This window comes from Mirounga angustirostris, unplaced genomic scaffold (genome assembly GCF_029215605.1).
Source record: "Mirounga angustirostris isolate CCGP_5_RB_7025 unplaced genomic scaffold, mMirAng1.0.hap1 SCAF_8, whole genome shotgun sequence".
Lineage (NCBI taxonomy): Eukaryota > Metazoa > Chordata > Mammalia > Carnivora > Phocidae > Mirounga > Mirounga angustirostris.
This window is the reverse complement of record NW_026991716.1, coordinates 131317978-131335688: the sequence shown is the minus strand read 5'-3', so window position 1 is coordinate 131335688 and position 17711 is coordinate 131317978. Positions and strand designations below refer to the sequence as shown.

General features: G+C 38.0%; 1 protein-coding gene across 3 annotated transcripts in view; it reads left to right on the top strand.

Moving 5' to 3' along the window:
• SYNE1 (spectrin repeat containing nuclear envelope protein 1) overlaps nucleotides 1-17711 on the top strand; it is a 444246-nt gene that overhangs the window by 351697 nt on the left and 74838 nt on the right. For all 3 annotated transcript variants that reach the window (XM_045865766.2, XM_064598231.1, XM_064598230.1), the window contains 9 exons: nucleotides 1373-1528; nucleotides 3916-4086; nucleotides 5831-5964; nucleotides 6366-6570; nucleotides 8582-8764; nucleotides 9351-9497; nucleotides 11876-12030; nucleotides 12444-12591; nucleotides 14589-14683. In XM_045865766.2, the coding sequence (XP_045721722.2) occupies nucleotides 1373-1528; nucleotides 3916-4086; nucleotides 5831-5964; nucleotides 6366-6570; nucleotides 8582-8764; nucleotides 9351-9497; nucleotides 11876-12030; nucleotides 12444-12591; nucleotides 14589-14683 (1394 nt within the window). The remainder of the gene's footprint in view (nucleotides 1-1372; nucleotides 1529-3915; nucleotides 4087-5830; nucleotides 5965-6365; nucleotides 6571-8581; nucleotides 8765-9350; nucleotides 9498-11875; nucleotides 12031-12443; nucleotides 12592-14588; nucleotides 14684-17711) is intronic.

Sequence of the window (17711 nt, the reverse complement as noted above, 5' to 3'; positions counted from 1 at the left end):
TCCTTAAAAAAGTTAACATCTGTGAATAAATAGGATAAATTTAATTCTAATGGCTGGATTTTTAGAATCATATTAAAGACATATGGAAAGGATTGTTTATGGTTACCCTTTTAAAGAAGTAGAGAGAGAAACCCTTAAATAGTAAAATTAATGATGTTTTCCATACTGTATAAAGGACCTATAACCCTAGTAATCACTATATTCATTCTCTGGTTAATTATCAAAGCTGTCAAAATATTGACAGAATTATGAAATGGAAATGAAAGCACAATATTAAAAACAAGAATGATTTCCTCAGGCTACTAAGTATATGAATTTCTAATTAATACATCAAGAAGAAAATAGCTTCATGATAATTGAGAGAAAAATAAATCAGTACTGACTCATGGCTGATTACCAAATAACTGAATAGACTAATACTATCCTACATTTGCCAGGTTTTTAACAGCTTAAAAGACATTTCATATATATTATTTGGGAATTTCCTTCACTTTAACCTCCAAGGCCTACATATCTACATCTCTAGTTCTGGAGATATACTTCTGAATATAAGCCTGTACCCATGCCTTAATATATGGCTTCTCACATCACCTGAACCTGGGATTTATGTCCTCTCCACAAGTCACATCTGGAGACTCGCCTCCCAACACTGTGCTGGGAGTCAGTAGGCTCAGAAGGCTTGGGCTCTAATCCCATCTCCCAGCCTCACCAGCTCTGTGATCCAAGACAGGTTGTATGACTTGATCTCCCACTTATCCATAAAATGTTGATAGCAGTCTCAGCCTGCCATACTGAGCTTTCTAAAGTTTCCAATGGCATTAAAATATAAACTAGGATTATAATGTATGGTTAAGAATGATCTCCAGAATGTTGCGTCATTGTGTTTTCTTTTTTGAAGATTTCATACTGACCGTTATAAATGCATATCCCAAAGAAAATAAGGATTTGATTCATGGAAAAAAAAAAAGCCTATAACCTTTCAGAATCACATAGAATCAGGGAAAAAGGCTAAAGGAGATTCTGATTTCTGTCTGAAGAAACAGACCCAGTGGAAGTTTCTAACTTAAAGTGGCATAGCTTAATAGTAGCAGAAATGTACCTAAACTCAGATACCAAGAATACCATCCTATTGCATTTCATCCTATGGCCTAGGACTATGTAACTTTTCCAACATAAGTATATAAATCATGTTACCATTTGCCACATATATTTCTTTTCTTCTAACTTCTTGAAAAAAATTACATGTTGCCATGTCTTTAACTTTTAGGTAATCAAATTTTACTTAAACTTGGGGAGTATGAGGCTGTAATGGCTCAGTGACCACAGACTTCCATAATGGAACAATTTAAAATGACTGCTTTTAATCTTTTAGGATCTAGAAGATTTGATTAGAGCAAAAGAAAAAGAGGTAGAAAAAATTGAGCAGAATGGACTTGCTTTGATTCAGAACAAGAACGAAGAAGTCTCTAGTGTTGTCATGAGCACGCTGCGGGAGCTCAACCAAACCTGGGCAAATTTAGACCACATGGTAAGATTGCTTGTGGAGACCTGACTCCAAACATGTCATAGCATTTTGGTTTTCCTAAAATAACTGAGTAAATAGTTACAGAATCTCTACGTTATCTCTTTGTATTAAGTCTACTTCATTAACCTCTTTATTTTATTTTATTTAAGATTTTTATTTATTTGTGTGTGTGAGAGAGAGAGAGCACATGCGTGCACAGGGAGAGAAGCAAATGGGAAGCAGACCCCCCACTGAGTGTGGAGCCCAACACAGGTCTCCATCTCCCAACCTGGAAGATCATGACCTGAGCCAAAACCAAGTCAGATGCTTAACCAACTGAGCCACTGAGGCGCACCTATTAACCTCTTTTTTAATAAAATCTAGCTTTGGATATTTCCTATAATAAACATTATTATGAACATTACTCTTTTAATAATCCCATCCATTCCCATGTCCGTAGATACTATCTAGGTACAGACAGTTCTCAAATGTATATCCCTAGCCTGGATTTCTCTCCTAAACTGTAGACACAGACAGAGACAGAGAGAGAAATTCAATTTATAGACAGCTCCTCTTGCGTGACCAGTAGACATCTCAAACCTCCATGCCCAAACCAACCCCTGTTCTTCCCCCATGAACCCACACTTTCTGCCATCTGAGTTAATGACTGCTCTGCCCGGTTGCATAGGTAGAAGATGTGGAGTCCTTTCTTTTATCCCCCACGTCTGGTCCATCAGGAATCATGTCAGCCTTCTTTTCAGCACAAATCTAGCATCCAACCCTTCCCCCCATCTCCCTAGCCTACACCTAGGTCTAAGGCAATATCATTGCTGGCCTTGATTATTTCAGTGGCCTCCATACTAGACAGGTCCTGTTAAATGGAAGCCAGATCACACCAGTCATCTGCACAAAACCTCCCAATAGCTTCTTGTCAAATTCAAAATGAGGCCAAAACCTGGTGAGGGCCCCAAGACCCCCAGGACCTGGCCTCCCATGGTCTCTCTGACCTGTCTTCTGCTGCTCTCCCACAGGTTCATTTTGCTTCTGGTCTCTCCTTATTCTTGAACTCCACTGGCATGTTCCACACTCAGGGGCTTTGCATTGGCTCCTCCCTCCACCTGGAACACCCTCCTGGACGTATCCGCATGGGTTATTCCCTTTCCCCAAACTCGTTGTTCAAGTGCACCATCTCAGTGAGGGCTTTCCTGTTCACTTTGTTTTAAATGATAGCTTCCACCTCCCTACCCCCCATTCCCTGAATCTCTCCTCTGCTTTGCTTTTATCAAGATTATTTATCAACTTCTAACAGAGGATACAGCCTACTTGTTTGTTTAAATTTCTCTCACTAATATGTAAGGTCTGTGAAGACATTTGATAAATCTGTGCCTAATAGAGTGCTGAATTCTCCAATAATAAATATGTGTAACAACAAATACTGCCCTGCACACACCTGTGCGAGTAGTTATCATCTACACTTTGCAGAGATGGGAGCTAAAGCACAAACAGGTTAAGTGACTGGGACCCATGGTGTATAACAAACAGCTTCTTACAGTCTATGTACCTCTCCTGGTGCAGCCTTCTAGTCTGTCCCTACCTTATCTTTAACCTAGTTTTAAATGTCTTTTATTTAATTTTATGTGTTTTTATAAAATCATCACAAATATTGGAAGTAATTTACTATATAATTAAGTGGTTCATTCACAGAAACACCTTCTCATGAAGAGCAAGCAAAAATTATACAAGGAAGAAATAGGCTATTTATTGTTTTAAATGCATTAACTCCTTTAATCCTTATAACAACCTTATGAGGTGGTTATAATTATTATCCCCATCTTATAGATAAAAAAAAAAAAAAACCGAGGCACAAAGAGGTTATGAAAATCACCTGAGATCATACTCATGGAACACTACATCAAAAACTAATGATGTAATGTATGGTGATTAACATAATAAAATAAAGTAAAGTAAAAATTTTTTAAAAAGTTGCATTGCATAATGAAACTACATCCTTTCTTCTAAATTATTTATCAAACCTTACATTAACCATATTAGAGGGGAGGTAGGTGGAGGGATGGGTTAAATGAGTGATAGGTATTTAAGGAGGGCACTTGTAATGGGCACTGGGTGTTTGTATGTAAGTAATGAATCACTAAATACTACATCTAAAACTAATATTAAACTGTATGTTAACTAACTGGAATTTAAATACAAATCTGAAAATTAATGAAAAAAAAAGACATACATTTCAATGTTGCTATGTCTTTCTTTTCAAATCTTTTATTTTTAGTTTATTTATAATGCCTGAAACCCTGATGAAGTTCTTAAATCTTAATATTGTTTCCATCAATTCAATATGTATTCAATCATTTTAAATATTATGCAGTTATAAGAAGCATCTGTCTCTTTCAAAGGTTGGGCAATTAAAGATACTGTTGAAGTCCGTGTTTGACCAGTGGAACAATCACAAGGTGGCCTTTGATGAGATAAACAGCTACCTTATGGAGGCCAGATACTCTCTGTCCCGCTTCCGTCTGCTGACTGGCTCTTTAGAAGCTGTACAAGTTCAGGTAGACAATCTTCAGGTAAGGGATGCATATAACCCATCTTTAATATTTTAATTTGAGAAAATAAAAAAAAGCAAACATGAACAGCATCCTGGAATATTGCTGTATATTGTTTGCATTTAATTATTTTTAAATATTTGAAATCAATCCTACCTGCTTTATTTGTAACTTAAACTTGCCTGTGGATACCAAATGTCTGGATTAGTTGGTATATAACTTACTGATTTTAAAAATTCTATTATATAAATACCCATATGAATGCATTTTATAAAATGATTTTACATCCAAACCGACCTCCTTGATCCATTGTTGCTGCCTTTATGTCTTCCCTTTCTCTCTTTATTCTGCTTCTCCAAACATATTCTCAGGGAGTAAAAAGAAAACAAAGAGAAAGATAGACAAAATGGTAAACCTGTAAACTATCAAGTTGTTTTCTTTTCGTTCAGCATAGTATCAGTAGTCTGTCCGATGCATACACATAAGCCTCTTTTTCTAGCGCTTACTGCTTGGTGTCCTGAGTGCCCATCATCACTGTAGTCATGTAGGATGACCTCACTGCTGTTTGAATCTGCAGAGCACCGTTTCCTACCTCAGGCCCCCGCCTTCAAGTCAGCTGCTGCCCTCACTCCCCTGCGCATCACGCACCGATTGGCACTCTTACCTGTGGCCGCTGTTTCTCCCTGGCTGACTCATGCAGACTGGGATATGAGATGGGCAGGATAGGCCCTCAAGGGATGGGATGCCAGCAAGAGCCCAGCATGTACCCTCCTGACACAAGTCCATTTCCCTGGCTTGGCAATGAAAGTTTATATGTTGCTGACCTCAGACACAGACTATCTGATCAGGGAATGCCTTTTCTTGGGGGTGGGGTGGGGGGGGGAGGAAGGATAAAATGTATATATACATAATTTCTTTAAACTTTAAATAGTTGTTGTAGATACTGAGAATCATTAAAACTTGCTTTGAGAATAGGAAGTTTGCAAACAGATTTTATACCTTTGAGGCAATTAGAAGTACTTTTTAACCTAGCCCATTCTGTGTTTAACACCAGCACATGCTGTCTTAAGATATGAAAGGATTTTGATTCGATGGCAATCAGATATTGGTGTTAAACAGAACTGGGTTTTTGTAGCCTGCATCCCCTATAGAGTTGTACTAAGAACTGAGTCTAGTACTCCAGCAGTATTTGCAGGGAAGTGTCTTTCTTCAGGATCCTTCGCTTGTCTTTGGTAGAAGACTGTGCCCTGTCTGTAGCCTGTCTAACAAGTATTCTTTGCAAGGAAGAACATCCAGAGATAGAACTTATAAGTGGTACTCAGAAAAGCCACGACTTCTTAAGGTCTGATCATCCGGAGTTTCTGTTAGAACAACTCTAGATATGTAATAAAACGGAGACCTGGGTTTTGACTTTGAATAGCGAAGAGAACCAGTGTGACAGATTGCATGCAAATCACCGCCGTAGCTTCCTACTAGATGAGGACAAGGACAGTCACGTGAGCTTTCCCAGCAGAATTCCAGATGCCACTGGAAGAATGTCTAGTTGTTAGGAATCCCTTTTCACACCCATAAGAACAAAATTATAAAAGAAGAAATGATTACCTAAAGAAAATCTGCAAAGCATCAGAACAAAGTCATGGTTTACATATTTTTATGTACATATTTGTGGAAACAGCTATAAATTACTTTTAAACTTGATTATTAGAATTTACATCCCATCATGTCATCTGTGGTGTTGTTTTGTTTTGTTTTAATTTGGGGGCAGAATCTTCAAGATGATCTGGAAAAACAGGAAAAGAACTTACAGAGGTTTGGCTCTGTCACCAACCAACTGTTAAAAGAGTGTCACCCACCTGTGACAGAAACTCTTACCAACACGTTAAAAGATGTCAATATGAGGTATGTTGCATGCTAATTTTACACTGTTACGCATTATTTATATCACAGCCTTATTACAAATAATAATGCAATTAAAACTTGCTGGCATTTTGAATTTGAGCTCTACAGGTTCTATTCTACTAATGTTTCAATTTTCACAAATGAATTTAAGGTAACTAAATGTAGTGAAGAGACTTAGAGATTAAAATTGCTGTATACCCCAAAATTGACCTCATTTCTTCTCTGTGCCCTTGAACTCCAAGTGGGGAATATTACCTGGTAAAATTATGTCAAATAGAAATGAGGCATCTCTGAATTATTCCCATATTCACATGAAACAGGATCCTGAAAACTAAAAGAGCAAATAGCAGCATTTGGTAAGAGGTGTTAATCTGCCCATGAGTGTTTGCTATTGTTTCCAGATGGAATAACTTGTTGGAAGAGATTGCTGAGCAGCTGTACTCCAGCAAAGCCCTGCTTCAACTTTGGCAGAGATACAAGGACTACTCCAAACAGTGTGCTTCTACGGTGCAGCAGCAGGGGGATCGAACCAACGAGCTCCTGAAGGCAGCCACTAACAAGGACATTGCTGATGACGAAGTTGCGACATGGATTCAAGATTGCAATGTATGTTTGGGAACGCTGGTGTTTTCCCACCGTGCCAGTCTTAGCCATCTCAAGTTTAGCAAGGCTAGTGCTGATATGTGTAAGCTTTTGGTAGGTCTCGGTATGTGGGACAGCTATCCAAAAACTGTTTTAAGTATCAAAGAGCCTGTTAGGTTTTCAGGACACCGTTGCACATGTATTAGATTTAAGAGGTCCCTTCCACTGTTTCTTTTTTATAAATGAGTTGTTTTCCCATTTTTTCCTAATGGAGTACCATCCTTGTGAAGATTTAGGTTGTTTTTACACATTTGTCACTATTAAGAAATAAGAGGGTATGGAGAATAATGTTTTATCTTCTAAAAATCCACCGTGAAAGGTATTATCTAGTTAGGTCCATTATTTCTTATGTAAGCATCAACATAATTATTTCTTTTAAGAATTTAATAGTAGAAAGAAGTCTTTCTCTCCTGATTTACTGGTATACCTCTTTTTTAATAGCTTTTTAATATTTCTTTTTTTCACTGAAGTTGCCAGTAACCTACTTTAGGTTTTCAGAAACAGTTCTCTTGTTTCACCCATTACATGCTTCTTACTATTTGTCCTTATTTGTCTTTATTTTAATGAACTTGTTTCAAAGATCTTCTTGTAAACTTTCCCAAATCAGTTTATTAGAATTAGGCAAGTTATAAAAAAGCACATAAATTTCAACTTATTCTAATGCCTTCACATGAATATTGAATAATCACTTTGGAGCTAAAGTTTAATACTTGGGATAAAGATAACATAATGCTTTTCTCTCCTCCTTCCACATAGTTTATCCTTACAGAATTTGTCATTTTTAATTTTCAATCCTCCTGAGTTAATATATACACACCTATTTTAGGGGGTAATGCTCCAAATTATTTCTCTGAATTTGTCTTAAGGTCTATGTCAAGGTCAAAGCTGCCTTTTGTTTTTCTCCCTCTCCTAGGAGTCACTGTCTAGGTATAGCAGGCTCTGTTCTTTTTTTTTTTTTTTTTGAAAGACAGCAAAAACAAATTAGTTAAGTTTATTAAATGGTGAATTTATACATATGTCAAGATGGATATCTTGGCTGATCCCAACACAGAAGAATAAGTAACAAATTTTCACAGCTATCTCCCATTTTTGTATTATTGTAAACTTTTTAATCCTACATATAATGATTAAAATATCATACACTCTTCAATTATATTGGGATAAAACCTTTACTAAACATAATTAGGCTTTGAAAATGGAAGTGTAAACAGAATGAAGAAAAGGAATAGAATTGCTAATTTTTGCTAGCAGGCTCTATTCTTTCCACCATCTCTGGTGAAGCACCAGCAACAAGTAGAAGAACCAGTCATTTATCATCTCTTAGTGGTAGATGGAAACCAGAAACAGGGAATTTCCATTGGCTTAATTTGGAGCATTTAAGAGTGTCCCACAAAATGTGAAGGGCAGAGAAGCCATGGAAAAGAATGGAGATACAGTCTGCTTCAGTCCCTGCTCACCAGGGCCATTGCTGGAGTTCTAGGCTCCACTGAGATAGGAGGATCTGCTGTAATCACTCTAATGCAGCCATGTGTATGAAAGATGCTGTTGACAAACTCATCCCTTGTGTATAATATTAAGCAAGAAAAGGTAAAATGTAGCATTATGTTTTTTATTTGATATGAACTACATGAAAGGATAGGAAAAACCTGCCCAAATATTTCCGGTTATTGGCTCTGCTTGTATAGATAATGTTTCTTCTTATGTATGTTTCTCCGCATTTCCCCCAATGTCCTACAATGAACCTATGTGGCTTTTATTATAAGAATAGTACATGTATCTCTAAAAATGTTAACACACATCCATTTTTGAAAATCAGATTTAATTCATGATTTTTCTGCAGGTGAAGGTTATTTAGCATAATAATTTGGTAAGTAAGAATTGAGTGTTCCCAGATGTGTGGTCCTTTGCTGATTATCAGTTTAAGGAGTACACTTACCATGGTGTTTCATAATAGGCGTATTTTCATCATCTATAGGATCTCCTCAAAGGACTGGGGACAGTGAAGGATTCCCTTTTTGTTCTCCATGAGCTGGGAGAGCAGCTCAAGCAACAAGTGGATGCTTCGGCAGCATCAGCCATTCAATCTGATCAGCTGTCTTTGAGTCAGCACCTATGTGCCCTAGAGCAGGCTCTCTGCAAGCAGCAGACTATGTTACAGGTATGTTACAGAGCTCATATTCGGTAGGTGTTATAAATTGGCTTTCTATAACATCTGAGCCTAAACACAGGAAAAGAAAATTTTTTCATCATTGAGACAACACCTCTTTCAAGACCAAGGAATTAAAAAGTAAATGAACTTGGAAGTTCCAATGAGGACAAGGGAAGGTGGGAGTCTTACACTATTCTTTGCAATGTGATTTTGCCCCTAAAGCAATGCTTCCTTCTGTGGTAGGTACTGAGTAAAATACATTTGACTAATAAGTACCAAATGGCTTTAGTGTTGACATTCATGTTTATAGAACAAGTTTTTGCCAAGAATCAGAATCTTTTTCTGTTTGGTAGTATATTTTAAAAATGACTTTAATTGGTCAATTAATACATGGTATCTAGGAGTAATTCTAAGTTTTCAAAAAATTACATGAATAAAGAGAAGAAAGGTTAAATCACATAGCCTTGTTTCTTTAGTTATGGCATCTCGAGGATGGCAATTTGACACAAGAATATGAAAAATAATTTCAATATCCAATTGCCCTTTCATTAGATATCTAAATACCTATTTTCTTTTGTGGGGAAAAAAAAAAAAGGCTGGAGTTCTTGACTATGAAACCTTTACCAAGACCTTGGAAGCGTTGGAAGCCTGGGTAGTAGAAGCTGAAGAAATATTACAAGGGCAGGACCCTAGCCACTCGTCTGACCTTTCAACCATCCAGGAAAGGATGGAAGAACTTAAGGTAAGTACATTCCAGTCCCAGGCCTAAATGTGGTAGCATTTGTCCTCAAAATCTTAAGGAACACTCACAACTCCTGACACAAGCCTGCTTTTTATTTTGAACTTCCAAAGAAACCCTTGCCAGCTCTGTTTTGCTGCAATGTGCACACACTGATTTCACACCCCGGATGGGAGCCGGCCAGGGGCAGTCCTAGGATTCCAGCTCGCTCCTTCTTTCCACCTCTCGTCCCTTCCCCTGCCCAGTGGGTCACCTCCTCCTTTGGAGCCCTTGAGCCTCCCATCTCCCTCTCTACCCTCATCCACTCCTAGGCAAGCCGCCTATGTCTCGGACCCCGGCAACAGCCTCCCTGGCCCTCTGTGCATCCACCCCAACCCCTCCAACCCACAGCTGCCAGAATGATCTTTTGCTTTTAAAGGGTTTTACTTACGGGGCGCCTGGGTGGCTCAGTCGGTTAAGCGGCTGCCTTCAGCTCAGGTCATGATCCTGGAGTCCTGGGATCGAGCCCTGCGTCGGGCTCCCGGCTCAGTGGGGAGTCTGCTTCTCCCTCTCCCTCTGCCGGCCTCTCTGCCTACTTGTGCTCTCTATCTGTCAAATAAATAAATAAATAAATCTTTAAAAAAAAAAAAGGGTTTTACTTACTTATTAACTATTTTACACATTCAGTAAATAAAATGATAGCAATAGACATGCCAGTTTCATCATATTATTCCTCTGCTTCAGACCCTTCACAGGTTCCTCAGGGTGCTGTCAGGGTGAAGCCCAGTGTGGATTCTCATGCCCAGTGGACCTGGCTTCCATCTTCCTAAGGGTCTTATCTTCACCACTGTTCATCTCAGTGTCCATCAGAGTGCTTTCCTAGCATCTGTTCGTATAATGTCACCTCTTTCTGGAATTCATTTTTTGTCCCCACCAACTCCCTTGCTACCAAAAGGAATGAACTTTTGTTCATTTTATTCAGTGTCACTCTCTTTTTTTTTCTTTAATTTTTTATTTATTTGCGAGAGAGAGAATGAGAGACAGAGAGCATGAGAGGGAGGAGGGTCAGAGGGAGAAGCAGTCTCCCTGCCGAGCAGGGAGCCCGATGCGGGACTCGATCCCGGGACTCCAGGATCATGACCCGAGCCGAAGGCAGTCGCTTAACCAACTGAGCCACCCAGGCGCCCTCAGTGTCACTCTCTTAAGAAACCTTCCCCTTTTGTTCATGGTCAGGCTGCCCGTGACACACTTTCATAGCATGCTATTTTTTTTTCTTCAGAATTTTTTACATACCATTTAATTACGTTCATGTGATTAGGTGACTGCTATTGTGGAATGGTACTGCTGGAATAGTATCTCACTGTCTGGAAGCCCCATGAGAAGGACCACTGCCTGTCAGTTTTGCTCACGGCTGGTATCTATCCATGAAAATTCTGCCATCCGCCAAGGCTGTTGTTATGCTTTTGACTTCAAAGTTGGAAAAATTTATTCTGTCTTTATGGTAATGAGCCTATTTCAGAGCATGCAGAGAAAAAACACACACAGCCAAAGGTGTCCTGCCATTTTTCTCTTCCTATAGCCAGTTTCCCAGATGGAGTTACAATACCCACAGGAAAACCAGAAGAGACAGCTTTGTCCTGTGTTTAAAGGGAAGGAGGAACTCTGAAAGCTTTGTCAGCTGAGTCTCACCACTTTGGGATTGGGGCCAAGGACCTAAAACTGAAGCTGCTAGGATAATATGTGGTGACATCAAAGCTCGAAAGGGATCACATTCATCTAGCAAGCACTCAATGGCCCTTGTTTACCCAGCTCTACCACTTACTAGCTGGGTGGCCATAAACAATTCACTTACCATTTCTGAGCCTCTTTTTTCTCTTCATAAAGTCGGAATAGTCATGGTACTTACCTTAGGGGATTGTTTTGCAAATAAAATGAGTTATTACCTGTAAAGCTCTTATACTACTATTTGGTTCATTATAATAAGTGCTCAAGAAACGTTAGCTATTACTATTACAATGATTACCATTATAAATATTCTTACTGGTATTAGATAATAAAGGAGCAGATTAGCATAGACAAATGGAATATAAAGGGTAGGAAATAAGCCTTTTCAGTCATCAGCATAATTTTCATCCATCAGCAAGTAAGTAATTCACGGAAACTGCTAAATGTTCAGTGGAAGCCAGTGAGGAGCTGTGGCAGTGGGAGTAACAGCAGGGGAATGGGTTAGGAGACACAGCTCTTCTTTATTTGCAGCTCTGGAGATGACAAGTCAGTGGCCTAGAAATGCAGGGGAGACCAAAGACGACTTCCTCCTGAAATCAGAAGGTCACTGTGCAGTTTGAAAGAACTCTGCCTTTTCTGACCATAGTGCTAAACTGGCTTTTAAATCTTCCTTCCAGGGGCAGATGCTAAAATTCAGCAGCATGGCGCCTGACCTAGACCGTCTGAATGAGCTTGGATATAGGCTACCGCTGAATGATAAAGAAATCAAAAGGATGCAGAACCTGAACCGACACTGGTCTCTGATCTCCTCTCAGACCACAGAAAGATTCAGGTAGAGTAACCAAGAGATGTTTGGGTGATATAAGTGCATGGTTTGTGCATATTTATAAATTCCAAGTCTTTCTGGTGATACTCAAAAAATTTGAACTAGAAGTGGCGAACTCAGATTGTGAAATGGTTTCCCATGCTTGATGTACGAAATACTGTTTTAACAAAAAAGAAAAAAAAACCTCTTTTTCATAAGAATATATTAAAGGTGCATACATAATTTTATCATTTTGAAAACCTACCATTTTAAACTTTTATTCTTTTTTAAAAAATGTACTACCTAACATTGAAAGCTTTGTGGTGGTCAAATTAGAACTGGAGGGAGAGGATATTTATTTAATCTGGTTTTATATGCTGACAGTATAAGAACTAACAAACAACAACATAATCATTATTCTTTTTCCTTTGTTTTGTCAGTAAGTTGCAGTCATTTTTGCTGCAACACCAGACTTTCTTGGAAAAATGTGAAACGTGGATGGAATTCCTGGTTCAAACGGAACAAAAGTTAGCAGTCGAGATTTCAGGCAACTGTCAGCATCTTATGGAGCAGCAGAGAGCCCATGAGGTAAGTTATGCTGGTAGGTTTTGGGGGAGTAAAACAGTTTTCAGTGTTTGGAAAAGGCTGTACAATGCCATGTGGAGGAGTTCAGGCACCGCATCTTGGGCGGAGTCTGCTCACATGTAGGCATTGTTCTGCCTTCTTTCTTAAGCTTGAATGTGGTCCAGTTCTTTGCTTCCATAGTTGGTTTTAAAAATGTGGCAGGCTTCAATATCCTGCAATGTATACTGCCAGAACTGTGGTAAAAGTCTCCTTATGGAGGGTGTTGGGGGGAACCAGGGGTGTGTGTGGAAGGCATGCAGAAAGTTAGACAATTTTCAAATTGAGTTACATACTACGTTAATATTGCCAAGGCTAGTTGCTTGAGAGATTATGCTTTGATCACAAGTCTTTGATAATGAAAATTGAGTGTTCTATAAAAAAATACCCATATTTTATACTTGGAAATCAAGTTATCAAATATCTCCAAGAGTACCTCTTGATCAAATGGCGTTATAATTATTTCTTAAGAAGCACCAAAGAGAGAACTAGATACAAAAAGCAAATTAATTAATTTGCTGTTTGTCTCAGTTTTGCTGTTCACTGTTATAACCACATTGGCCCACATGTTTCTGAAATACACACAAATGGAGAAATAGGATTTACCTAAAAGCAGAGAAAAGCTTAAAGGAACGTAGAATGAAACTAATTTTAAAGCATTTTGCTTAAATTTTAAAAATAGAGGCTTTATGTATAAGGTATTTTTAAGTCCAGTTTTATCAAGTTGACTGAAGATGGAATTAAAGACAATGAATCAAAACTACGTTGAGATACCACTTTATACCTACTATGATGGCTATAGTGAAAAAGACAGCAAGTATTGATGAGGGTATATAGGAATTGAAATCCTCATACATTGCTGGTGGAAATGTAAAATGGTGAAGCTGCTTTGGAAAACAGTTGGGCAGTTCCCAAAATATTAAACAGAGTTACCATATGACCTGGTAGTTCCACTCTTAGCTTTATACACAAGAGAAATTAAAATATTTGTCCACAGAAACTTGTGCAAGAATATTGTTCATAGCAGTGTTATTTATAATAGCCCAAAATGGGAACAACCCTAAATATCCATCAGCTGATGAACGAATAAATAAAATTGGTGTTATCTGTATAGTGGAATACTACTCAGCAGTAAAAAGGAATGTGGAGATGATGCATCCTGCACATGGATCAACGCTGGAAACATTATGCTAAGTGGAAAGAAACCAGTCACAAAAGACAGTACATTGCATGATTCCATTTACATGAAATGTCCAGAGTAGGCAAATCTGTAGAGACAGAAAATAGGTTAGTGGTTATCTGGTGCTCATGGATTGGGAAGAAATGGAGAGGGATTGCTGAGTGTGGAGTTCTTTTTGGTCTAAAATCAATTGTGGTGATAGTTGCACATGTCTATAACTATACTAAAAGTCAATAAATTATACACCCTATATAGGTGAATTGTAAGGTATCTGAATTATATCTCAATAAAACTGTTTAAAACGTAGCAGAAATAATTTGAAAAACTTTTTGTTGAATTTGTTTGTAATGAAATCATTTTATCAACCAAATTAGATTAAAAAACAGTGAGTTTGGATAAAAAAGAAAAGAAAAATGTGGGGTTTCTTAAATCTTTTTCAACTTTCTGAAAGGTCTTAAGCTATTCTCTACCTGAAAATAAACAAGAATACAAATTATATGTTAACCAGTGTTATTAGGTGATTTTGAAAGAAGAGAAACATAATTCTACTTTTAGTCACTTAGTTTTTGTAAGCAAAAACTAAACTTTATCTTTAAGTATATCTTAATTGATTGTTGAAAAATACATTCTGGATATACTTCAGGATTTCACACATATCCTGATACGACTGGAAATATTTTTCAAAAAGCCTTGCTAAAACCAGAATTGGGGGGAAGTTGCTAGAAAACTGGTCACTAAAATTGGGAACTCTGAAAGTATGTTTTTATGTTTTTTCAAATAATAGTTGTTTCAAGCAGAGATGTTCAGTCGCCAGCAGATTTTGCACTCGATCATTATTGATGGGCAGCGTCTTCTAGAACAAGGTCAAGTTGATGACAGGTAGGATCTTTGATATATTATTATGAAGAAAGGTTTCAGTAAATTAATCATTTTCTTTTTAATGAGCAGATTAGAGGGCATATGTCTAATCTTCCTCAGGCAATTGCACTGCAATGGAGCCTCAGTAATTGGAGGAAAGGCTTGTCTGAATCTCTGAAACTGCTGAGTATTGAATCTTTTTAAAGAACTGTTATTATATTACATGAAGGACATAGAGTAATTGGAAATCACCTAGCCAACCTTCTCCAGACCTCTGCAGGAGACTGGAATTAATGAATAGATCAGAACAACCTGTATTAATGATGTATCAATGGTTTGTAAACAGATGCTTCTACTCCTCTCATACAGTTACAGAAATGCTATTCCTCAAAGGAGCACAGAGACCACTAGATCATCTCTCTTACTTATAGATGAAAACTGGAGGCCCAGAAATGCCAACTGATGTGACCAAGGTCACTCAACTAGCCACAGAATTGTGTATCTGGTTTTTAGTGAGGACCAGCCAGCCAACTTTCCCACACCATGGTAATTCCAGGCTTGAAAATGGTTTGCCACCTTAAGTCAGATGACACTCTGACACATTGAAATCCTGCTTCCTCTTCATTTACTTAGCAGATTACCTCTTTATTAAAAACGAAGAGGTAAAATCTAACTCCTCTTTTGACTTCCTGTATGTGAATTGCCGATTTCGTGCTACATTTACATTTCCTAGAAACAATATCTAGTCTATCCCATCTACCTTATGTAGTGATATTTGGAGTATAAACCTCATTGATACTTACACATTTACATAAGAACATCTTTCCCATATTAAGGACCAGTAACTGTGATTATAATTAACTTAGTATTTTTTTTCCAAAAAAAAAAAAAAAAGAATATAAATCACTGTTTTCGTTAAGAGGTTTTTTTTTAACGTTTTGAAGCAATTTCAGTTTTAAGAGGATATTTCTTTGGAGGTAACATGAAAGATTTTCATGGTTAAGCTTGGAACGACAAAATGTGATACTGTATTTATTCTATTCCAAAGTAAGCCAAACTTAAACGTGAGCTTTACTGAGAATTTAAGGCCCTCAAAATAAAACAAATTCAAATGCAATTAACTTTTTCTTTGCTTTATCCTCCCTCGGTCAACTCTATAAAAGTATTATAAAAGTTTAAGCCAGTAAATTTTTAAACAAAATTTAAAATTCCCGTACAAGCTAACATCTATTAAATTGTAAATGTTAACAGTTAAGGAGAAACACCGAAGAGAGGAAAATGGGAGGTTTGGACTGAGGATGCTTCTGAAAATGGCAAGAGAAGAAAAATATTCCGATCAGAGCATGAAGGCCCCAGATTACAAATGTATTGTGTTTTAAAAGTTTGTTTATAAGTTTTGTGTTTTAGGGTTCAAGTTCAGCCATGAGAACCGTGTCATGTGTTAAGTACTCCCGCGAGCTGGCAGGTGGCTCAGGACAGTTGGGCTCTACAGAAAGTGAGGGCGAGGGCTCAAAGAGACCTTGGCTAGTGGCCTGATGGAAAAGCAGTGTGCGGGGCACTTTCCCTGTTGTAGGACATTCTCAAGTCCTGGAGTGAAATGCCTTCAGAGATGATCGATGCTTGTAACTTCTGGGGGAGCTTCATGAGCCTAATTCATCACATTTAATTCTACTGCAGTTAGATTGTTAACACCAGAATTTCCTTTCAAAAACAGAAGCACCAGTAACACGTTTGGTTACAAAACCAAGGTTCAGAGTGGGCCTAGATGAGAGGACATGTCAACAGTATAGGAGTCCCCAAGAAGAAGTTCAGCTCAGTCTCAAGAGGAGAGAATAGCGTATCTGGGGAAGAAAAGCAAAACTAACGCAACAGAGAAAAAACAATGTATGTTATACTTTAATATTAAAATGTGAATAACACCCCAATTTACAAAGAAACTCATTCTCTTTGATACTGGACAAACCAGTTCCAGAGCTACAGATTGAATGTTAAGGAAAACTTCCTAAGAAACTACCAACATTTTTTTTTAAAGGTAGAAAACACAGAGGTAGAAAGGACAGACTAAAAGACCTGAGATTATTTAGCCTGAAACTGAGAACACTTAAGTAAAATTTACTCTCTCTAAGGATGTGGACAACCTTCAAGCAGACAGTGATGACTGCATAGTTTTCATTTTTCAAAGAACAAAATGAAGTGGGTTTAAAATGTAAAAGGAACGGTTTAGATTAATATGTGGAATAATTCACTAAAGATTAGGGCTGTTTATTGTGAGGGAATATGGAGCTTCTCCATCTCCCTCTGCTCCTCCATGCCACCCCCCCCCAACTCGTGATCTCTCTCTCTCAAATAAGTAAATAAAAATCTTAAAAAAAATTTTTTTTAAATAACATGGCTTTTAAATAAATAAATAAATAACATGGTTTTATTTAAGTGGCTTATGATTCTAGCTGAAATAACCCAGTGTTGTTCATCCAAAGTGGCTTATAATTCTGGCTGAAGACGGAGGTTTATAAAAAAGTTTGGTTCTCATTTTCTTTTTTTAAAAATATTTTATTTATTTTTTTTTAATTTTATTTATTTATTTGACACAGAGAGAGCACAGGCAGGGGGAGAGGGCAGAGGGAGAAGCAGACTCCCCACTGAGCAGGGAACCCAACACAGGGCTTAATCCCAGAACCCTGGGATCCTGACTTGAGCTGAAGGCAGACACTTAACTGACTGAGCCATCCAGGCTCCCTGGTCCTCATTTTCTCCCTCTCGCTGTAGCACTCACAAGATGCTGTCACCTGCTGCACACACTGTTTGGGCCCCTTCCCACTGCATCTGCTACCCTATGCTCTCTCCCCACTTGTGCATTCAGGCAGGGAATAATTAGTGACCTTACAGATAGGCCTTTAACCTGTGCTGAGACATGAAAATACTCACTGTTCGCAGAAACCAATAGTTATTAATTTTAAAAATTACTTGAAATAGACCTGATAAAAGATCATGGCATGATATTTGAAAACCTCTGCCCTAAATCACTTCTCAGGGCTCTTTAGGGTCATCG